Genomic DNA, 24742 nt, shown 5'->3' with positions numbered 1-24742 from the left:
TCGGGGAGAACAACCTTGACAACATGCCTTGGAAATCCACTAGCCTAGATTATCAGTGATTTTTAATTTCATTACTTAAAAGCATACTCCCTGATACACCTCTTTCTTATATCCACTGCTTCAGTAGAAAGAAAAAAAAAAGTTTTAAAATTAAAAGCAAGCGTTTTATTACTTCCACAACCTGTTTATACATTGTCAGATTAGTTGATAAAAACTGACTAGTCTATTCTTCCTGTAATTTTTTGCTTTTTTCCCTCCCCTTAGTAGGTCTTAATGCTGGTTCCAGAAGGATAATTACACTAGAATTAAGAAATTATTTTTAAAAAGAAATGCCAACAATTTTCATGTTTTCATAAAACTCATTCAATGTATATTCTGTATTTTGTAGATAAGACAGCAAAGCATTAATGAACCGCCATACTAAAATAATTCTAAAAAAAACACCCTGAATGCCTGAAGTATTAGCATTTGCTCAACCTGCAACTACAACAGTTGGGGTGTCTCTACTTAGGGTTTCCCCCCCTCCCAGTAGCTGTCATTAGTAAGCAGTAGCTATGAATTCATCTACCAAAAAGTATGAGCAGATGAAAACTGAGAGATATTTAAAGATCTCAAAATTAACACAGCGCTGACATGTCTGGCAGCTCTTCAGAAACAGTAAAAGATGTTGATATACAGGCTGGTGCAACTGCCAGGACTCCAGGATCTAAGACAGTTTCTCAACGAAGAAATTACACTTGGTTAAACCAACGGACTGGTAGGATTCTCACATATAAGGGAGGTGGGAGAGACAATCTCATTAGAAAGTTGTGTTTGGCTTTAAAGTTTTTGTTGTTTTTAACACTTACAAATATATTTATACCAACTATTGAGTTTTAGAAACAGGAAATTAATTATCTCAGCCACTGATTTTAATAAATTTTCTTTGGCAAAGCTCAACCAACAGGATATAGTTATACATATTTATTTGTCCAAATCAAAGAAAATCTGTCCAAAACATCCATTAGAAGATGGTTTCAGTTAGGGTAATATTACAACTTCCCCAAGCTCTAGCTCATTAGTACATCTTTTATCTTACACTAACTGTAACTTTCATCTAGCAAGTAAAAATACTGCTACCAAAAAAACCCCCAGAACAACAAAAAAACAAAAACCTCCACAAAACCCAAAACACAAGTCAGACAGTAGAGCAATCTTAGACTGAGAACCTATTAAAAAAAAATATACATCAATTTTCTCTTAAATGTAAGTAACACTGCAGATGAGAATGCCTCTGATTTATCAGGTAAGGTAACTAACTTGAGATTTGGGTAGCAGGTTTTAAAACATCTGTTGAGGTCACATGCAACTTCTCGCTCAAAGCACAACTGAATCACATTAACTGCCCTGCTGTTATGTCCAGTTCTAAAAACCTCAAAGGATGCAGGTTTCACCATATCATCACCCAACTCTTGAAGTATTTAACCATTCTCATTATGAGGAAATCTTACATTCAATTGGAACAGCGCTTTTTCAAATCCATTATTAAGTGAGCAAATAGCAACTTAGAACGAGCAAAAGTATTTTTAAGAGCCTGACAACCACATCTAATGTTATCTTGTTAAAGAAAAATATCTTAATGAAAGAATACTCAAATGTAATTATAGTTTGCCATGTAAAAAACGAAATCCTTTCATTTCATTAGAGTTTATAATGGAATGTTTCAGTGGCCAGTTGTCTACGATTTAAAAGTGCACATATACATACTTAAAAATTACTTATATATGAATACATATTACTTGTAATTTACTGCTTTCTGTTTCAGCACAGTGAAGACAGTCTTAAATATTACTAAAGCATCCTGCTGGCACAAACAATGCATATAAATACACTGACATGTACACATTATTTAGCTCTCTCAATGAACATTGGATAAACTTACTTTCTTCCTGTACAGAACTTGAAAATGAAGGTCAGAAAACAAACAGATTAAACACCATGGACTCTTACTATATGAAATGCCTTTTCAAAAAGGAAATACAGGAAGAAGACAAAGTAAGAAATTAGAAAAATATGTTAAACATCACAAAGTCAGCTGATCCCTCCCACAGTTCTATGGGCTGTAGATTTTATGCAGGTAGATCCAACAAATACTTATGACTGATTAAACAATTTTTGTGTTTCCTCATCATCCATTGTGTATGATTTAAATTCTACCCCATACGTACATAGGCTTTCTCCCTAAAACACAGCAGGCTGTATTTATTTGGAATTTTCACCATCAATGTACCAAATATTTAGGGTACCACCAAAACCGTTGATAACTGATAGCCCAACACTTTATTGCATGTGGGTCTCAGATGTAGAATTATGCTTTCAGGTCACCATATTCAAATTGCATTGAGGATAAAGTGCTGCTGGAGCTGTTTCACCAGGTTCAAGTAACTCTCTCTAGAAAAGAAAAACTGACTCAAGTCTACCACTGATTTTGGTATTAGAGTAATAGAAGAATAGAAAGAACTGGAGTGCCCAGGTTCATAAGGAACCACAAAAGAGGAGACAATAGATAGTTCTGCGGGTTGGACGTTTTTCAAATGTAAATTAAAAAGTCACTGCAAAAAGATTATTTTTTTTCTTACATACGCTTTTGACTTCCCCTTGTATCTAAAAAAAATCAACAGTAACTTGGATCACTTTGCTGTTTTGCTTACCCCGTAACATCACCTGTGACATGCACTGATGAACAATTCAAAATTTCTTGAAGATGTAATGAAAAAAAAATAAATGCTTGAGACATTTCTGCAAAGTAAACAAAAGCTAGAACCTATACCAGAAAACCTGTTTCCTTAAAATAATTTCTGTAATTCAAACAGTTCAGAATACTCCAGAGCATTCAATTTCACAGCACAGATTTTTCAGCAGACTAGAAGCACATTTCCTTCCCCTCATCACTCATCTTTCAGAAATTACCTGAGAAGCACGTGAGAATGGAGAAAGTATTTTGTTAGCCTAACACACTGTCTACTCCTGAAAGAGCCACAGCTAACGAAAGATAGAGGTTCCAGAACCAAAACCAGAATTAAAGTTAGAGCAGAAAACAAGTTCCTGAATATTCATAATACTGTTTCGCTGCTCAGTAATATTCCCACAAAAAATCCTGATACTTTCCAATCACTTTTAAAGACTTTCATAAAAGTTCAGGTGCATCACTAGGAGAACTCAGGTCTATCTTATCACATGCTCTGCTGCACTATCACAACAAGAATTAAAATCAGAAATTGTTATTGTCCTAAAAAGTATTAAATGCTCCTATTTTTAAGGCATCCATATATCTGTAGATTGGTGCTATAAAAACAGGAGGAAAAAAAAGAAAATGCCTACAAATAACACTCACTTCACACTGCACATTTCCCCTTTTAAAAGGTATATTAGTATATCCTAAAAACACATTGATAAACCCTTGTCATTATTTACTGCTCAATAAATATAAAATCCTTGGTTTGCTATCTAAATATGTTACTGAATTCCACGTCTGTCTCTTCCTCCTTTCTCCCTCATGTACAACGAAAACTATTACTTAACAAATACATAAACTTCCTTATACTTGCCAAAAACAACAGGCAGAATTAGCTGGCTTCCAGATGGAAGACAGCAGTTTGCTTCCAAGTTGGTGGACTTTGACTAATGACATATATAAACTCAAGTATCTACTAGATGAAATTCTCTGTCACAAATTAGTTGTGCAAGTTACTTCAACATTTAAACTACAACGAAATACTCAGCAAAACATAGCATTAACGAAGTCAGTGGAGATTAAATATTTAACATCTTTTTGTGCACACACTTTAATTACCACTTACAGCAGTTAAAATCTTTGACCTGCTTACTGTTACTCAGCTGTTATTTGCATGATTTTTTTCCTGTAAGAGTAGGTGTAGACATAGCATAGTCATTTTCTACTGTAATTAACAGAAGTTTCACCCACCAGTAAAACAAAACCCTTCTTTTAGTAATCTTATCACGCTGTTTACAAAATAACACATCACCAAATTCTACATTTTCATAAATTAACATACATGCACAAAATTATTAACGAATAGATTTGAAATTCCCGCTTGGGGCCAGCATTTTTAATGTACTTCCCCACAGTTTTGGGGGATACAAGCAATAAATAAAACAATCTCTCCCTTTCAATAGTAACCATGAAGAACTGTCAGGTGGGGATGAGGTCAAGAGATAACAAATCTGAGCAAAACAATAACCTTAAGGGCAACAATTTGCAGCTGCAGATACCATATACCCAAGTTTATCTGAAGAACTAATAAAATAACAGAAACAATTTAAAACTGTGTAAATTTTCACTAAGTTGTCCAAGAACTAAACAGAAGAAAACAAGTTTATTGTGTTAACAGATGACTTATGAAATTGTGAATCTGTATTTCAGAATTCAAAATATGAATTGAAATGCAATTAAAACCAATTATTACTCAGGTACCTGTTCCTTACATATTACTTGAATTATTCTTTTTCAAGGCTTTGGTTAAATATATCTATATATCTAAACTCTATCTGAAAACGATTACGGAGAAACAGCAAAAGTATTCGCTATGAAGTATAACATTACAAGAAATGAACAAACAAGCATTAAGCACATACAGAATCTCTCCCCTATTACTGCAAGCAGTAACATTGTGAGGCTACTGTCCAAATTAACTATTTAAATGCTGATTGAATTTATTTCTTTTATCTCCATTTAATCTCTTAAATTAGAAGTGGGGGAAAGAGCCTATCTACAAAGAAAACATAAGTAAACAAGGGGAAGCATGAGTAGTACAACAAAATAAAAATAAAGAACTGTCAAAAAATTGCAGTTTTAAAGGCATGTAAGTTACCACAGTCAACATTAAGGAATATAATCTGAAACTATTGAACATAACGTTAGGCGTTCAAAACAGTTACCATGGATTTCAATTTTTTTTCCTTTTACTATCGACTATTCATTTCAGTTTGAAAAATTAATTATAAGAGTAGCTTCTGTCCAGGGTCACAAGAGCATCTGAAGCAGAAAAGTTTCCTTTTGCTGTGGTTAAATAGATGTCTTTAAATAAATCTTGCACACACACACAAAAGATGGCCATTAATGACTAGTATATCATGCTAGTTAACCCTTCCTTTATGATGAAAACACCTGGCCATTAATAATCATTTGCCGACGTATTAAATTCAACATCCTTTATGTCTGCTGGTGTAATCTCATTCAGAAGAGACCACCATACCATATAAAATACTGCTATCCCAGATCACTTTAAATGCTGAAAACATGATGCCTGCCTTACTTTCTTTTCCCTTTTCATGAAAGGAGACATTAAAATAACCTAAAAAAATCCTTACAAATGACAGGAGTTAAATGGAAGAAGTTGGGTTCTTGTGATTTTAAAGAAAATTAAGATTTGGATTCATAGAGCAAATGTAAATTATCATATCAAACTAAACAGTTTCAAATATTTCCTGCCTGAAAATTGTAATCAGTTACAACAAATAACTGTCAGTAAACACCTTTATTACCTAAACAAGGATGCCAAAATAATGTGTAATGATCTAGAATGCCATCACTGATGATAACCTTGCTTCTTTGGCACAATCACTTATTTTTACAATAAGGCTCATCTGCCAATGCAGAAGACTAATCTTTCTTCTGGCATGTAGGGGACAGAATGGTGAAAGTGTTTGAATTGTTTTCGGCCAGGTGACCAGGATTAAAGTTTTAGAAGAATGACATATTCTTAACCCCCTGAAGCCATAAGTTGTTTAGAACTCTTCCTAGATGTTGTGAGATGATTATGAAACTGGCTACTTTCCCAGTCAAATGGCCTAAAAAAGTCTTATCTCTAGAGTTTCTGCTTGCTCCCAAGGTAGATCAACCTGCCAATCCTGACCTTCTACCAGCTGGGAAAAAGCTGACTAACAGAAGCTACAATGTTGCTTCTTATCCATACATGATATATCATCTGAAAGGGAAAGCAAAAACAGGAAGCCAAAGATGTCCAAGTAGTTACGCCCAGACTCACTCCCATTTCCCACCCCACCCACCCCCAACCCCATTCGGTACAAGCCACAGTTGCGAACTAAGCAGCAAGACTGTTAAAATACATATCAATAACAAACTTACAATTAATGTTGCCTTTTAGAAGCTCTAATACATCTGCTTCCCCTACAAATATACTTTGCAATTGTTTGAGACAAAGGGTTTGACACTTCATAACAAATGAAAGAATTCTTTAAAGCATAAGTATACATATTATGAGACCAACAACAAAGCAATTCGACACAGCAATCAACTGAATCTGGCATGCCACTGAAACTGCCTTTATGCTCTTCCATGACATACATATTCATCAAGAGAACACTTAACTATGTTAACTCTTCAATCGCAAAAGATATGTTAAAAACCACATCTCTTAAGACTTCTTTTTTTCAGAATTATTACTCAAATGCAAACAGTATATCAACTTTTAAAGTGAAAATACCTTTTTTACCAAGCACTTACAATCTTTCAAGAAGGTGTAATCCAGAGAAGGAACCATTCTTCAACTCTGTTATTTTATTGTTACTCAGAATCCTGTAAATAAAAAGAGACAAGAACAATGTATTATAAGTTTGGTAACAAAATTTGCTGTAGCTTGTACTTGTGATGTAAATCTTCTCTTTAACAGCCTTTATATCAAACTACAATCCCTAACTCTGTCTGAGGTGTACATAACAGCACTACTTAATATTATGAAGGAGAAAGACTATTTTCTATGGTATGTGCCCTACCTATCATGCAAGCTTACATAATTAACATATGAAAGAAAGCACATGCATACAGGATTACCATAATAAAACACCAGAATCGGCATAATAAAAAATAAAGTATTAAACCACCAATCTACACATTCAACATTCTGTTCTTCCATACCCACTTTGGTTTTCAAAACCACAGAGCTTATCACCTGCTTCCCATTCCCTCTGCTGCCACCAGCAGCCACCCACACATACTCGTTCCTCCCATGTACTGCTACCTTTCCCAGCCACCCTTCACACACCTTCTCCTCAATACAGTCTTTTTAAAACATCTGCAAATAAGCTCAGCAAGCACTCCTTTACTTCTGTCTCTCCCTTCTTCTCTTAAAGGACTACACATACACAAATCCCCTCTTCCACATGAATAACTGGATCAGGCCCATCTAGCCAAGTACCCTATTCTTCAATCACAGCTGTCTGCAGATGCAAATTATTCTCAAATCCTTACTGAGAAGAACCTGCTTTCTACACAGCTACATATTTTTGTCACAAAAAAAAAAAAGCCTCTTTTCCTTTTGAATCATGTAAAATTTTGGCATCCACAACGCTTCTTACAAAGGGTTTTGCAGCACAAACCTCTGTTCCATAAAGAACACCTCATCTCATTTGTTCTGAACACAGCTCCTGCTAGTTTCATTTGATGCTCCCCACTTCTTACATGGGAACAAGCAGTGATCAATCCCCACCTACCCTCTCTTTACCACACGTAATTATGTAGAAACCTAGATGGTCTCTTGCCAGATGGAAGATTCATATTTTACTTAATTACTCTTCATACCAAAGTCATTTTGTGCCACCCGAACCACTTCTGAGCTCTTTTCAGCTTCATTACACTCAAAAAATTCTGAGATAAGACCACCGGAACTGAAGCAGTATTCAACACACAGACAAGTTAGTGGGATAATGACATTCTGTTTTGTTTCCTACTGCTTTCCTAGCAATTACTAGCATCTGATCTGCCTTCACCACCTGTACTAAGAATTGAGAAGATTTCTGGTCAGCTCAGTTCCCATCATCTTATGAATGAAGATGGAATAGTCATCATCCCCAGTACAACTTTCATTTTCCAACAGTGTGCTGCCTCTGCTAGTTTACTGCCCAATTATTAGATTCATAAACTTCTTCCAAAATTCTGGAACTTACCATCACCCTTATTACACTAAGCAACTCACCAAACTCTGTCAACCCCCTACTTACACTGTTTTACACGTCACTAAGAAATATATTGTACATTTCAGCTAACACTCCACTCCACTGAAAAGGCTAACCACTTACTTCCACATCTTCCAGCAAGTTAGCTGTTGACACAACAATCTTCCATTTTAGGCTGACATACTATTTTCAACAAGTGCCTTTGGGAAGGGACTGAGGGATGCCTTTTAGAAAAACACCTATGTCTCATTATATCAACTGGATCATCCTTGTAAATATTTTGCTGATACTGAAGAATTCCAGAAGTTTGTCGGGAAGAGCTTCCCATTACAGAGGAATTAATTTTTCCAGAGTACATATCTATCTCTCTCTCTCCAGGTATCCAATATATTTATTACCAATTCTATTGAGGTGTTCAACACAAGCATCAGACCTGGAATCATGCCACTTCCCTAAACTCCTGATACAGTTATAACAATCAGCATTTGCTATCCCTCCAGTCCTTAAAAAAACAGTTCACTCTAAGCAAAACTTCAGACACTCATAATTCGACTTTTCCATTCCGGAGTTCTTCAAGAAGCTCTCACGTGCACATAATCTTGTCCTGGAAATTTATTCACTGCCAGATTGCTCCGCAATTTCTGCTGCACTCAGTTCAATTTCAGACAGGTTCTTTATCAAATGCATCCTGCAGATCCAACAAGTCCATGCACTTCTTCACTTACACCAATTACATCTTCAGGCTGGATAACAACTTCTGCACTTATAACTGCCACTAGATTTCTTTCCAGTCTACTACATCTTCCAGATATTCTTTACAATAGCCATAAACCAAACACAAACACGCGCACCCTCCTCTTTCCTCCAATGCTTAAAGTTTATTATCTAATAACAAGGATTATTACTTCAAAACACATCATGAGTAAGATAAAACTAAAATACAGGAATATCAGTCTATGAAAACAGCATCATTTTGACACAACCATATTATGCTAAGCAGTTTTCTTCTTCAGGTTTCTCAAAGACTGCCTCAAGCCTCTGTGGTTTAGACAAACACCAGGCAGGCAACTTTTTGTCTTGAAGCTTTGGATTTGAGAGTCAGTCTCTCTCTCACTCTCACATACACAGAATCAAGACAGCTGAACAAGTTATTTGAAACTCTTTCCACTTCCAATTTGACAGACAGAAGGTCTGAAAATTCTTGAAGTTAAGATTAAATCATTCACCCAAGATTGGAGTTGTGATGCTAAAAGAAGGAGATCCTATTCCTTCCCCTCTCCTTACAGTCATACCACGTATTTCTGCAGCTTATCTCATGTCATCCCTGGTCCCCGCTGCTCCACGTGCAACAAACATTAACCTACACATTTACCCAAGACATTTTCCAAAAGATTAAATGTCAACGGCAAAAGTTTGATCAACATAGTGTGCTACACAGTCAGCTAATCCCAGATGAAGGCTGATCACAGCAATGGTGGAAAGGATAAGAATACTTAAAAAGTATAGTGACAATTTGCTGTTGCATGTGCCTATAATGCCTGTAACATCTACTAGAGTGTCAGCTAAGAAAATTTGCTCTTGTGAAAAGAGCTCTAGAATCAAATACATTAAGCTGCTTTACAGGAAGGAAAGAAGGAAAACTGCCCCTTGGCTGCAGCTGTAATAACTAGATGACCAAACAAATTAAACAGTATTTTTAAAAAAACATGTACAAATCAGGGAAGCCCAAGTACAGTTCAGAAATCTACATGCATTTAAAGGAATCTTTGCATTAAGGAAGGCCCAACATGTAACAGAAAACCAGAATATGCATTTGCAAGACTGCAAGTTTAGTGAAGAAAAATAATCATCATCATCTACAAGTTGGAATGCCTGCAAAACTAGTAAAATTTAACTTGAAGCATTAAAATCGCACATCCTGAAGTCTTTGAAACTGTTTTCACACCTACTCAAAGAGAAAAAGGTTTCAACCTAAATAGTATTATTTGTAGAGACTCATTTTGCAAACCAAATCTATTCAGAGCAAAGCACCCCTTTATTTCAGAATCCTTCCTGGTTTCAGATATGTACACAGGAAGGAAAATAATAATACACAAAGAAATTAATGAAGGTGCTTATAAAAAAAACTCAAATAGTTAATGCAAACCGAACATAAGGCATAACAGCAGCAGCAAGAAAAAACAGACCAATTTCAGACTTAAATAGGAAGAAAAAAAAGATTAGGTTCAGATAACATCCAGGTCAACACAAGCAAGCAAGCAAACTACAATCTCTGGTAGCACAGAAATAATTTGTATTTTAGTTATAACTGACTTGATCTTAAGATTTATTGATTTTTACGTGTACTTTTTCCAGGAAATGTAGCTATTCAAAATGGAACAGAAACCACTTCAAAAGTAGCTATAACTGACTGAACTAAATTTAAACTAAATAAAAACTATAGTTCTGTACAAAAAAAAAAAGTCTTCTGACATTGCCTATAAAATGATAGGCCTAAAGTAGAAGTCTTTGAATATCTGTGCACCAGGTAAATTTCTCTCTGGAGTGTGATGTACAAATTGTAGTCAGCCTGATCTAGTATTTTCTCTGCAGAGGCTGTTAGTTGCTCAACCATAAAGCTTTAGTAGAATAAATGTTAGATTTTACAACACTCCATATAACCTATGACATTTCATCACACTTAAAAATGTTGTAAGTGTAATCTTTTAAAAAATGCAGTTTAAAACTTGCTATTAATATATTTACTCTATAAATTATTGGAAGTGTTAAGGGATGCAGCATAAGACGACAAAACATGATAAAGCATTCACTTCAAAGCAGACATTTTATAGTCACTCTCACAAGTTCTGTGCATTAATGTACAGTGAAATGATGGACTATTATGTACCACTTAGCCACAGAAAATTATTTGTGATCAATAATTCTAAAGTTACTAGTTTAAGACCATAATTTTTCTTAAGAGGGAAGTAATTCTGAAAATACGCAAACTTTTCCATCATTAAGAAGTTTAAAGGAAAAATAGTAGAAAGCTACAGAGCCCCACTCATCCTCATCTTTTTCAACTCTTCTTTAACACGTGACTTTACAATATAAATGATTTTTGATTTTATGAAGGAGTTTCCATAGCCCAGTATCATTGTTGCTCCATGTGTCTTAAAAGCTCCAGATGAGGTTTATTTTCCTTTTCCCTTCTTTTAAATGATCAACAATACCTGCTTGGAACAAATGCATTTTCCTTGTCCAACCCTTACATGACAGAAGATAAAATGTGGCACTACCACATGCAAACACACTCACAGCAATGGGAATTAACACAAAAAGCTTGGAAGAAAAGGCAGCTGATGAGTAGGTTTAGAAAGCATCATGGACAATGTCTGAAGTCAAAAAATTAGGCAACACATTTCCCTCTCCTTTGACTGAGCAGAAGGGCTGTAGACACAAGGAGGTGATCTGAAACAATGCACCTTAAGAAAAAAAAAAAAAAAAAAAGACACACCACTACAGCCCACACCCTCCCCCCCTCCCCCCCCAAAAAAATCCATATCCCAGCTTTTCACTCATTACAAGAACATTGTTAAAATGTTCCTTTGTTGAATACTGCTTGGATCTGAAAGCCCTGTTTCCATTTTACTCCATAAAGTGGCAAAATCTGGCAACACACTGCAAAGAAACCAAATTCTGGCTTTAACTTACTGGCAAGACCTTTACTAATAGATGCCCAGTTGCTAGCATGCACAACACAACTATGCAGTCAAACCCAAAGTCTGTTCTTCGTACTGCAAAGTGGCACTGGCTTTCCTCCAGTCTTCAGGCACCTCTCTCTTCTCCATGACCTTTCAGTGGTGATGGAGAATGGCTTAGCAGTAACTTCTGCCAGCTCCCTCGGCACTCAGGGGCACATCCCATCAGGGCCCATGGATTTGTGGGTGTCACGTTTGCCTAAGTGAGCTCCAACATGATCCTTCTCGATCAGGGGGAAGTTTTCCTTTCTCCAGACTTTCTCTCTTGCCTCCAGGGTCTGGGATTCCTGAGGGCTTGCCTTAGCTGTAAAGACTGAAGCGAAGAAGGCATTCAGTAACTCCACCTTCTCAGTGTCCTTTGGCCCTGAGGCACCAACCTTATTCAGCAACAGGCCCACATTTTCTCTAGTCATCCTTTTCCTACGGATGGACTTGAAGAAGCCCTTCTTCTTTTCCTTGACACCTCTCATCAGATTTAATTCTAAACAGACCTTAGCCTTCCTTGTCACCTCCCTGCATGTTCTGATAACATCCCTATATTCCTCTCAAGTGGCCTATCTTTTTCCACATTCCATAAACTTTCTCCTTCTGTTTTGAGTTTTGCCAGAAGCTCCTTGGTCAACCATGCAGGCCTCCTGCCCCCTTTGCTTGATTTCTTACTCATAGGGATGTACCAATCTCAAGCTTGGAGGAAGTGATGCTTGAATATTAGCCTGCTCTGTTGGATTCCCTCATCTTCCAGAGCCCCTAACCCATAGGATTCCTCCAAGTAGGTTCTTGAAGAGGACAAAGTTAGATCTCCTGAAGTCCAGGGTTGCAATCCTGCTTATTGCTCTGCTTCTTCCATCCAGGATCCTGAACTTTATCTCGCAGTCACTGCAGCCAAGGCTGCCCCCAGCCTTCACATATCCAGCTAGTCCTTCTTTGCTTGTTAGTACAATGCATCTCCAAACGTCACAAAATGAATCCTTTCTTAGGACACTATTAAAATACACAGACATCCATTAACACTATTACAAAATAGTCAAAGTGGCTTCCCAAGAAGCCTGAACAAGACGGGGAGGCAACAGAACTTTTAGTTCAATGCTGAAGCAGCTTCCAGAACACGTTTTGAGAGACTCAAATAGAAAGCCAGGAAACAGAAAATAAATCAGATCATTTCATGATGATGGCTGTATACTCTAAGGACTGGGAAAGCGGCCACCAGCAAAAATTGGACTAAAATAAGCATCTGTACAACCAAGAAAAATGTTCTCTGCTGAAAGCCGTGAACATGCAAAGAGAAATACATTTTTCAAAGTTTATCTGGTAGAAGCTGTGATTTAACAAGGATATAAAACCAGTATTTTTCAGCAGTTAGTATTTCGCTTTCTAGTGAGTTACAGGTGTCAAAGGGAAAGAAACATAAGTAATAGACTGAGAAGAACATGAACAGTACTCGCTTAAAAGTAACCCTGAAATGAAAACACTCCATAAGCTATAAACAGAGCAAGAACTATGAATCTTTCCACAGCCCCTAACGAAAGAGGGCAGTACTTTCCAATTCAACAAAAGCATTGTAATTGAGGAAGCTTAGCAATGAAACATTTGCAAAATAGAAGCTTGCAACAGATAAAAGATTTCCTGTGCTATTTCATTATTATGCATGTTAAACAATATTAAGATTATAAACCAAAACACTCAGAAGTAATGAAATTACAGAATTAAAACTGTGTCTATTCATATAGCTCCATTTTTAACTGGGAATGTGCTGTTTATATGACGTAATGATGGATACTTTTTCCTATACTATCCCTGAATCATTCAAGCAACAATGCTCACTTTGTGCACTGCCATTAATGATAATTTTTTCTTGATATTTTTCTGGTATGTGGCCACAAGCTTTATTTATTGCCTTTCTTTAAGGACAGAAATTCTTTATTTGTAGTGAAATATAGTGCCAATCTCTGGAGTATCTCAGTGAATTTCTATGTAAAAGTATTAAATAAAAATAATCTTAGAAAAAGGACAGAACTGAGTGGCAAAATAGAATGCAAGAATGAATAGCAATGTTGCTGAAAGTGATACTATCAAAAGAAATTCTTGTGAAATCATGACCTTACCAACCAAACCTCTCTTTCTGGTACTTATCCCAGGTTGAAAAGCCTACCTAAGAGAAAATTAAGAGGACACTGCAACATACAATTTCTTGCAATGCTGACTCTGAGTTGCCATTTCTAAAGCTAACCAAAGGCACTGGTAACCTAACCTTGCACCCACCACATTCTGGGAAGCTTCCTCCAAGTTCTCTCTCCCCTCCCTCTCCCCCCCCCCCCCCCCTCCCCCCGTGTTATTGTAGCACCTGCATTTAAGAGATTTATGATTTACTTTTTCTGTAGTAACCCTCCTGTTTTATTCCCCTCCCTTGTGCTCCTTCCTGAGCTTCCCATTTATCCACCAGATGTACACTTTTTAGGATTCTCACTGATTTGCAATTTAATGCAAGTTTCCCTACGCCTCCAACCTCCATACGTACACACAAAAGTAACTCGCTTCACAGGAAATACTGCACACACACAGATGCCTATCCAGACTCTCCTAACTTAAGCTGTTATACATTCTATGCGTCATATGACAGGAGTATTAATTATAGCATATGCTGTCACGCCCAGTCTCATATGTATTTACATTTCCTATCAGGTATATGTGCTCTCTAGAAAGTGCTTTGTCTAGACACATTTGCAAGCACTTCCTGTCAGCTGCTGGCACACAAAGATGTATTTTCACAAAAATTTATATCTCAATCCTACAAAAGTCAACAGTTTCTGGATAGTTTAGCTCCCTGAAGAACTAGGCATGAAGCCCGACAAACTCTAGTACAGCAACAATGGAGGGGGTAAAAAAAACCAACCAACCACAAACCACCCATACAGCAAGAGACTGGGAGGTGAAGGTATACCACCTCCAGTTCAAGCTACAGCTTCACAGGCAGCTGGATGTGGATGTAACCTCCCGCACTCAGAGAAATCATGTCTCCCCTGCCCTTGCTTCTGACCATCCCCGTCAGAAGCAGGAGGAGAGGGCGGAAGGGGACCTCCCTTCTCCAGCCCAGAATTGTAAGGTCACATCACTGCAACCCACAGAAACTAATAAGCCCACTAACAATTTTGAGAACTGGTTTAAATTTCTGTTAACACCAAAGGCTGTTACCGTAACACAAGATTTTGAGGTATTAGAATCAGCTGTTTCTGATGTCTTACAGGATGCTTTCAGAAATATGAGCATAAATTTGCAAACTCTGGGTGTTACCAAGTTTCAGGGTAAAACCTATTCTATAACAACATGAGCTAACTAATATAACAAGTTCTTGAATCTGACGGAAAAAAGCCTTTATGTTCACCTCCTCAGATGGAAATAGCACATCAAGTGGACAATGTCAGAAGACTTCTCTCTGCCTGTGTCATGCCACTACCATTTCCTTTTATGATCCATCTTCTACTACTGGCATTCAGTCACTAATCCACCTTTACTGATTTTGGGGGTAGCTGTTAAGATTTCCAGGAATTCTTGCCCATGTCATGCTAAGCCAGTTATTCTTCCACACATCATCTGCTCTGCCTTTGTTCCCTCTGAAGTCCTTCTGATTTCCCGTCTCCATAACCAACACAGCCATTCAAGCAAACCCATGCTCCCATCTCAACTCCACCCCAACTCCAGTAGCAGTTTCTGCCTTTTAATCCAATCTCTCTGCCTTTCTTCACTCCTTATCTAGACCCTAATGTGTGTGTCTCTCTACCTCAAAGCATCTTTATTTCCCTACATTGAACTGATCTAGCAGAGGACACAGCTTGCACTCTTAGACAAAGCACCTGAAGACGGCAGAGCGCACAGCCACCTATAGCTGTAATGCTCGAGTCACCTGGATGAATCCTAGAACACACTGCCCAGTGCAGACAGAACTGTGGGATTAAGCTGCCTACTTCTTCAGTGTCTTTAATCAATCCGCATTTATTACGTTTGCTTTGCTTGGGCGTTTGGTTGTTTTGGTTTTTTTTTCCCCAAAATAGCTCTTAGTTGATCTGCCTTGCCACAAAGGCCAAGCTCCTACTCCAAAAGCAACAACTCTGCCGCCCTGCCAAAACTGAACAGCTTGGATCACACACACCACCAAAGCAACTACCCTATTTTCAGACCCAGCAGCACTACACTGCAGTGCACCGGCATCCCGTTCGCTCTAAGGCAGCCTGGAGATGTGTAGGACAGTACCGTACCGCATCACTGGGCATGCCCCCTGTCATCGCTGACAGAGGAGTCGCAACACAGCAATGCATAGAAACAGTAACTAATGGATGTATGTCCCACTGTAGCACTCCAAAGGCAACCAGACTACTGAACAGCCAAATAGTGAAATCCAAGGTTAAAAATAAAATTCTCACCTATTTACAGTGTTAAAGACTAAAGATATTTAATAGATTACTTAAGATTTTACAAATTCATATTTAAAATTCATTAACTATCTCACTGCAGAAAGCAAATTCTCAAAAACATATTTCAGCTGAAGTTCTTAAATTTAAAACAATTTATTATTACTAATGAAAAGAAACGCTTAACTGTTTTTATCTTTGTGGATTAACTACTGGTACAAAGAAAGCATTTAAACTGTATAGATTCAAAAATTATGTAATTATGGTGAAGATACAGACTAAATAAGGTAGTAATGACAAATCCATGAACCTGCAACTTATCTGGCCCATGCCAAGCTACTTATGAGAACTGCTAAATTCTGAAAACTCTAATCTTGCAGCTCCATACTTGTCAAGCAAAAAAGAATGAGACAGATGTCATTATTCATTCTTCATCACAGCAGTACAAATTCTAGTTCTATTTCTTTAACTCTTGGCATTTACTTTTATATTTTAATACTCTGCAGTTTTGCCAAACTGAAACAAAACCAGGAATACTACTGATCAATAAAAGACAACAAGAAAAGAAAAAAAGAATTAGTCTTGAAGATGAATATCTCTCTTCCCGAGACTAGATACTGCTTATCACATTGAACATTTAATACTCACTGAAGGGCTAATGAACACAATGTAATTACATTATGTGCAATTGCACACTGTGATACAAGTGACTCCTTGCAATATGAGTGACCTTTTGCTTTGAAATTTTTGAAATTTAGGAATTTGTGTAACAAATGAAAAGCCTATGCTGATATCTAGAAGGCCAAATAAGTATGCCTTTGAGCGACTTAACCGATGTAGTTTGACATGATTATATTCAGGAGCTAGACAAAAACCGTGACATTTTGTTTCTCAACAGCAACACAGTTAAGCACATCTTTGAACAGTTCTGAACGCAAATTCAGGCTAATGCTCTGACTTGGAAATTCTAACACATGTGAGTGCAAATACAATACTTGTATGTTCCTATCAGGATATGTGGGTAAGCAATGTTGTTTGCAGACTAGTAAGGCTCTCAATTCAGGAACAGTTCTTTATAAATATATATACTTTTCCTCTGTTTATTGAGGTTCCTATTCATATAGAATAACCTGCGTGTAATGGGTAACTAAAATCCTCAACAACCAACAAGGATTACAATTTCGTGGGCTTGCCTTCAGTGGGATTACACATTTTCCAAAGAATGAAGTAATGGCTAATATCCAACAAGTTATAACCTTGTGATATGAGTTTTCATCAAGAAACACAACAGCAGTGGATATCTTATCTCAGACTTCTATTACAAGACTATAGTGCATATACAATATAGCGCATAGATAAAGAGTCAGTATCTACTGAAATACAGAAAATGTCAAAGCACTGAGTTACATTCACCCAGTTGTTATCTTCACATCAAAAGCATCTCATCTGGCTGGTTAAACTACAAAGGTCAAAGCCACCTATGGTGTTGATGTAGATACACCCTTCATTTGCATCCCAATCAGTTCTTATTATGTAAGGCTATGAAAAGGTCCCTTCCTTAGCTATAACTAAACTTGGATTCACCTTGGAACTGCTCAGTAAAATGCACCAGCCAATTCTAAAGGAATCTCAATCTACAGTACTATCAGAAATCCTAAACATTACTTACTCTCCCATAGACATCTCTCTATACTTTAATGCTCTTCTTCCAGTATCTGCTTTCCTTCCTCAATCATGAAACAAACTTACTTTGTCTCTCATCAACTGAAATTAAGTTAGGATATTTTTTCTGAACTGTAACTAAAAGTTTCTAAATAATACTGGCCTAAACTACAAGGAAAATAAAATGTTTTGTAGCAAACAAAGGCCAAGGCATTTTGTAACTTAAGTGACCCTGCCCAGCTCATCAATATCATCGTTAACCACTAACTTCAATGGTGTGCAAGAATGAAAGAACTTGGCCAGCATCCTCAGATACCACTTATTTATCCTAATTTCCATTATTTCTCTTACATCCTCACTTTTTAGAGACTTTTGTCCTCAAAGTATTTCATTACAGGGAAAAAAAAATTGTAAATGCTAAATGCACAGCAGCTGATCTACTGAAAGTCTAAGAGTTTGATGAGTGATAAGGATGCAATCAGGATTTCTAAAATGAATACAATCACTTCATTTGAGTCACTCCTAGCTCACTCAAAAACCCCAAAGTTATATAAAACTATACAAGTCCTTGTATTTAAAATCAGCTTGTGCAAAATAAAAGTCAATACAAAAAAAATTAACTGAATTAAAATGCAGTGTTTTCAGCTACTTATTTCTGCAGTGATCCACTAATCCAAAAAGATACAATAGAACTAGTACTTTACTAGAAGAATCCCACAAAAATCAAGATTCAAAATAACTTTGGGGAGTTTTAATCAGACAACCTTCCACTATCCACCAAGTGCTGTAATTCCAGAGTACCAGCTTGAGGGTGGGGGGAAGTAATTTTTGGCAAAAGATTAGATAACATTGAACCCATCCACTACTAATCAACAGTGTGTTGAGTGAAATGGCACTTGGCAACATACTTCATAAACCACCAAAATTTTCTAACCAGGTTAACATGGATTCAGTAAAAAAAACACACCACAAAACTCTGAAGAGCCAACAAACTTGAAAGATTGTGAACCACAACTGTTACTGTGTTCATTTTCTTAGAAAAAGCAGAAGCACTGGTGTAATAATCTTTGCCTTATGTTTAAGTAAAATTTCAAAGTGTGTGTTCGTATTAATTGTATGAACACAGTTCTGACACTACAAATAATGAAAAAAGTCAATTTTTTCTTGCTATGTCTATTAAAAAGTTTAAAAGGAAAAAACAAATGTTTCAGAAGTTATCATGAACTTCAAAGGCCTGTTAAAACTGAAAGCAACTAATTAGTATGTAGATATGGTCTAGATACACTCTAGATAAGGTAGGAGTATGAAAATCAAGATGAAAGATGAACCATTCTTCCAAATTCTTCTGTTACTGCAATTATGAACAAAGGTCCATTCACAGCAAGGCTGCTGTTTGATATCTGCTTGTCTTTCACAACAACCAGAGCTGTGACTCCCAAGTTTTTTTAACCAAAAGACCCCCACAGTCAACTTCAGCATATTAACCATACTAACATATACTTTCATCAAAATTTTAACAGATAATACTATATGTTTAACAGTTAATCAGCTGCAAAGCATTTGATGTTAACAAAGACTAAAATGGATTTGTTGATCAGCCATTACCATCTACTTTTTGCTTTCTCTTCTACTTCAGCAACTTCACATGAGAGTAATTCTGGTCACTTCTTACAGGTAATCTAGAAATACTCTGTGAACCCTTGCAGACTGCCAAGCAAGAATGACTACTTCAGCCTTTACCACCTCTTTTTTTTTTTTTTTTTTTTTTAGCAGCTTTCCCTTTTATCACAGGTCCAGACCGATGCACCTGCTACTGACCTGGTCCACACCTCACCAAGACTTCCTGAAGGAAGCCCTCCCTTGGTGTTTCAGTGTTGTCAAAGTTCACAAAAGCAACAGTCAGATTGTTGTTGTTCTCATGACAGAGCTATATACATTCTGTGCTTATTAAACTTGGACTGTTGGTAGATCTTTCTAATCTCTGATTTCCAGTTAAGTAGATAAATATCTTAAGCTAGACTTCTTGATTTAGTGTTTTTTCATCGACTTTCTTGCATGCTACTTAGCTGCACCTGAGTCTTCCCAGGGTTGCACAGGCACTTTAAGGCTCTCTAAAGAGATAGGGTTACACTTTTAGGACTATCCACTAACAAAATCCAGCACGGAAACCTCCCTGCCCACCCAAACAATTCTGTGGTTCTATGAACTTCTTTGCTAGGGTGACCGGTTAACGTCTCATGAAGAAAAACAACTTGCAGATCCTTTCTTTACATGTGCACACTCATGTCGTAAGTAAACAGCAAAATATTTTTGACTTTGGATGAAGTTGCACATCCTGTTTGAAACTTGTTATTCAAATGGATGAGCTAGGATTGCCTCCGCGTAAGAACAACTTGCCTACTGCTACACAGAAGTAAACTGACCTTCTTTGCAAAGAAAAAAACAAAATAAATGCCTTTGCTGATTTTATCGCGACCTGTCACGAAGGAGTTGCTACGGTGAAACGTCAGGCCCACCCAGCCCACCTCACACTGAGCGGCTCACACCGTCCATCAGCGCTCGTTTGTTAAAACTACCTGGAAACACAGTACTCCAAAGCTGAGTTTCTCCTGAGATAAATACATTTAATGAAGTTTTTTTTAAATAATAAAATAAAATTCTGGAATTACTTTAAATAAAGGAACTCCTACGCCTTCTGACCAGCCTGAACCCTTTGAAGGCGAGCAGCCCCCAGAGGGGAGAAGGCGCAAAAGGGGGGTGGGGATGCTGCTCCGTGGGGCGGGACCACCCTGCGCAGCCCCCCCGCGCCACCGCCCGCTCCGCCGGTAACGGGACGGTCCCCGCCCTCCCGCCCTAAAATCACCACGCCGGGAAACTACGGTAAAGTATGAAAAGCACAGCCAAAAAACAACCCCACCGCTCCTAGGACTTTCCCCCACAGCGTAGGGGGTCAACTACGCTTCCCGCCCCCGGCTGACCCCATTATACCTCGGGCCGGCGCCCTGCCCTCCCCACCCCGTCCACGTCGCGCCGCGGCCGCCCACCCCCCACCCGGGGCCGGTACTCACAGGGTGACTGTCCGGTTAGGCAGCGCCTCGGGCGGCAGGACCTGAACGAGCTCCAGGTTGCTGCAAACTACCTTCACCTCCACCGGGCCGCCGGCCGCCGCTCTGCCGGCGCTCTTGGGGCGACCGTCGTACTTACAGCCCGGGGGCAGCGCGGCGCCGCCGCCGCCCCCCAGCGCCGCCAGGAGCAGGAACGCGGGCAGAAGCTCCGCCGCCCGACGGCGGCGGCGGCGCGGTGGGCGGCAGAGAGCGCGGCGGCCCGGGGGCAGCATGGCGGGGCGGTGCAGGGCCCCGCTCCGGCTCCGCTCCTTCCGCAGGCGTCGGGGACGGACGGGGTCGGGCGGGAGAGGAGCGAGCGGGAGCGGGGGGGCGCGGCTCGCCCTGGCCTAGTTGCGCGGGGGCGGCGCCAGGCGCGGCCACAGCACCGCAGCCATGTGGTACCGCGGGGGCGGCGGGCGAGCGGGTAGGAGCCGCGGCCGCCACGGCCGCCCTCGTCTTTGTGTCGGGGCCTGGCGGGCTCCGCGCAGCGGCTGCAGCGCCGCCTTCCGCCGATGCCGGAGTCCCGCAGCGGCGAGCGCGCCCGCCGGGCCTCGGCCCCACTGCGCAAGCGCCGCTGTTGCGGCGGCGAGCACCGCGCCTGCGCGCCGCCGGGCCGGGGGCCGTGGCCGGGGGGTGCTGCTGCCCGGCGGAGGGGGGCCAGTGCGGCTGAGGGGAAGAAGCGCCTTCACGGTAGGGAGGCTGGGGTCTCTCCGCCGCCGCTCGGCAGTGCTGGGCTTGCCCTGGGCCCCGCCGCTCCCCGCAGCGCGGCACTGCGGGCTCTCGTTGCCTCCCTCCCCCGGCCGCCTCCAGCGGGAGCTCATCGCCCGGGCCGGGCCTGTGCACCGTTCCCGACGTCTGGTGCCTTTCGCCCCCGCGCCACCCCCCCCCACCCCCCCCCCCCCCCACCCCCCCCACCCCCAGTTCTTTACACCCGAGGGTCGCTTTGGCGTTTCGTGGGCCCTGTCCCCCTCGCAAGAACGGGGTGGCGAGGTTTGGTTTCCCTCTGCTCTGCTTCCATGCCGTGCTCCGTACCCCCAGTTCTGAAGCCTTGCTCTTGCAGGAGGGACTGTTGCTGTCCGTACTTCGTGAAGAATAACAATAATCCCCTGCTTCGGTGCCGAATGGCTCTCAGTAGCCTCGCATCAAGTAGCTTGTGCTTTTAAGTCCTCAAATCATCCCTTTAAAATGAGGTACCCCTGCTATTCCCACTAGAAAACCAAAGAGGCAAAGGATGGGAAAAATCATTTCAATATCATCAATCTCAAAATTAAAAAAAAACAACACCCACCTACCTACAGCGTGTCTTTTCATTGCACGCTTGGAACTGCTTCTCTGGGTGTAGGTAGGTCATGTTCTCACATTTCCCTGCAGCTAGGACAGCCAGGCACAAATGCCTTCGTGCCAATTTACACCTGAAATTCTCAATGTTTTCTTGGCCTCTGGTAGGTGTGAGGATAATAAAATAACTGTTAGCAAACTCACAATCAAGTTACAAGAACTGACAGCACCTACTTTAAAAATTTTAAGAGAGACTTGACAACCTATAGGAGGTTCTGGTTGCTATCCAAGAACTCACAATGGCCCATCCTTACAGAAGAGCACTGGCAGATAACACCCCACAAAATACCTGTTATTACACAGAAATGCAGTTTTAGGTGTTGGCAATAATAGCTGCCAAAATGAGTCCTCCAAACTCTTCAGCCTAAGATGCTCTTGAATAATGTTGGACACTCAAGTTGTGACCCAGTTTTAAATATAACCTAATGAAAGATACTGGTGAAAGATAGGAATTGTGGATTGGGACAAGTTGAACAAGGTTACAGTAATAACATCACAATTATCACAATTACCTGGGCATGTTGTAAATACCCTTTACCCACCTTAATGTTTTCTCTCTATTGTATGGCCTCTTACAAGTGAAAATGGAACCTATCCCACATACTGAAATTGTTGACCAGAATGCAAAGAAGACACAGGTCCTTGAACTTTAATATTAGGTTTGCATGCCACCGAGTCACTCAGCAGGACCAACCTGATCTGAGTGAGATGCAAGGCCACTATTACACTTGAACTAAATTAGATCAGGACAGAAAATACAAAGTTGATAACGCCTTTGAGCTGCTTTGACACTGCTGTTGTGCCAACTGTAGAGGAGATCTAATTAGGATAAAACTCACCAGTGTGAAGTTAGTTCTTCCGTTTGGGGTTTTGTTTTAAACAAATCCAAAGTGCAGAGTGAATTTGTATTTGGTCATTTGTATTGTGGGGCCCCATCATTTTTGATCTGGCACCAGGAGTTATAAAGCTAGATTGACCGTATCAAACTCCAGCCCAAGATACTTTGCCCCTCAGAAGTAGTGCTGGGTTAAAACAGTTCTTCCATTTTGCTACTTTATTCCCATTACCTTCAGCTGTGTCAATAACATGATCCAAGTCACTGGACAGCTACGTAAAAAGTTTGTGCTGGGTTGATGATCAACATGGAGATAGGCCATACAGCTGACTCTTCTGGCAGCAGAGCCAGTTTATACCGTTGATTCCACCAGAATTTTGGCTTGGCATCGCGACAGTTTCAATATAGCTAATCAAGATTTCACTTCATTGCTACTTAAGGGAACGTCCCCATATTTTTCTGAAGCTACTTGCTCTTCTCCTTTGTCTTGCATTTGTGAAGTGCATATGTTGCGACCCCATTAGTCTCCAGTTTTATCTGTGCGATAATTCACATGGTCACATAATCTAAATATGGTGGTGGAAGTGGTGAACTGATGCTTCTGGTGACGGTGATCATAGACCACCTTAACTCTTGGTTTTCGCATAATCCTGGAGAGACAAATTTCTTGCTGTTGCTTTTCATCTTAATGTTATGTCCAATTCCTTTCCTTCTATAGATTCAAGCGTGTTACTTGCCCTTGATGTTTCCAAACTATCTGCTCTGTTCTTTCCACTCCCCTGAGACCACCTCTACCAAGATCTCTAACTATAGATTCTGCTTGCAAAGCTCCTACAATTTTAAATGATGCTTCTGCTTAAACTGCTACTATTGAAACCTTGAAATGTTGTTCTCTGTTGATTTATATTCTCTGAGTTTGTCTGCTTCTGCAGTGAATCTAATTCCAGGACGTATTGTTCCTCACCTGTTTTCAAAAAGCTTGAAGGCTTCAAGCAAAAGGCTCTTCTTGAAGGCTTGTGCTTTTGCCCTTTCATTTTTCATGCAAATACTGCAACTTCCATTCTGTGCCAAAGATTTGAAAATGTATTTTCTTACATTGGCTCAGGAAAACTCTTCATCTAAAACACATGTCCCACAGGAGTCACTTAACAAATTGCATGTGTTTGTTGGTGTTTGTGGGGTTTTTTTTAATTGTGATATAGCTTAATCAAATTTATTAGATCACTGCTTTTATTGTAATTGTAGTTGTCTAAGGATATAAGGACAAAATTCCATTGTGTGTCTGCTTCAAAAATCCAAGTGTCCTGTTCCTGCTAGCTTTCCAACAACCACTCTACTCTTAGGTTATATGCCTTTGCCCTTGCTCCACCTGTGGTAGTCATCTGATTGCTCAATAACTCGATTGAACTCAATCGATTCAACTCAAGAACTAAGCTAACCTTTTTTTTTAATTTAGTTTTCTATCAGGTTATTGAGTTGAATCAACTCAGGGAAGGGTTAAAAGAGTGTCAGAGCTGGAGGAAGGCGAAGGCAGTAGCAAGGGAGTGGAACCTCCCAGCTGGGCAGCAAAGTAAGCCCTGGTGTGTAACTTCAAGACAGACAAGGTTTGTAGAGAGAAGAAGTATCTTTTATTATAGTAGCTTATATAGCTGCAAAAAAGGAAGCAAGCTGTTTCCAAAACTTATT

The 24742-nt window shown here is 39.6% G+C and overlaps 1 protein-coding gene across 1 annotated transcript in view; it reads right to left on the bottom strand.

Moving 5' to 3' along the window:
- Window positions 1-21565, bottom strand: part of ADGRA3 (adhesion G protein-coupled receptor A3) — a 57759-nt gene extending 36194 nt beyond the window's left edge. Inside the window, exons 1-2 of the mRNA XM_080371456.1 lie at window positions 20848-21565; window positions 6527-6598 (exon numbers count right to left, since the gene is read on the bottom strand). Coding sequence (XP_080227582.1) covers window positions 6527-6598; window positions 20848-21116 — 341 coding nt within the window. The 5' untranslated portion in view covers window positions 21117-21565. The remainder of the gene's footprint in view (window positions 1-6526; window positions 6599-20847) is intronic.
- Window positions 21566-24742: the final 3177 nt, after the last annotated feature.

The sequence above is a fragment of the Falco punctatus genome (genome assembly GCF_963210335.1).
Source record: "Falco punctatus genome assembly, chromosome: 1".
NCBI lineage: Eukaryota > Metazoa > Chordata > Aves > Falconiformes > Falconidae > Falco > Falco punctatus.
This window is presented reverse-complemented; position numbering and strand designations above follow the sequence as displayed.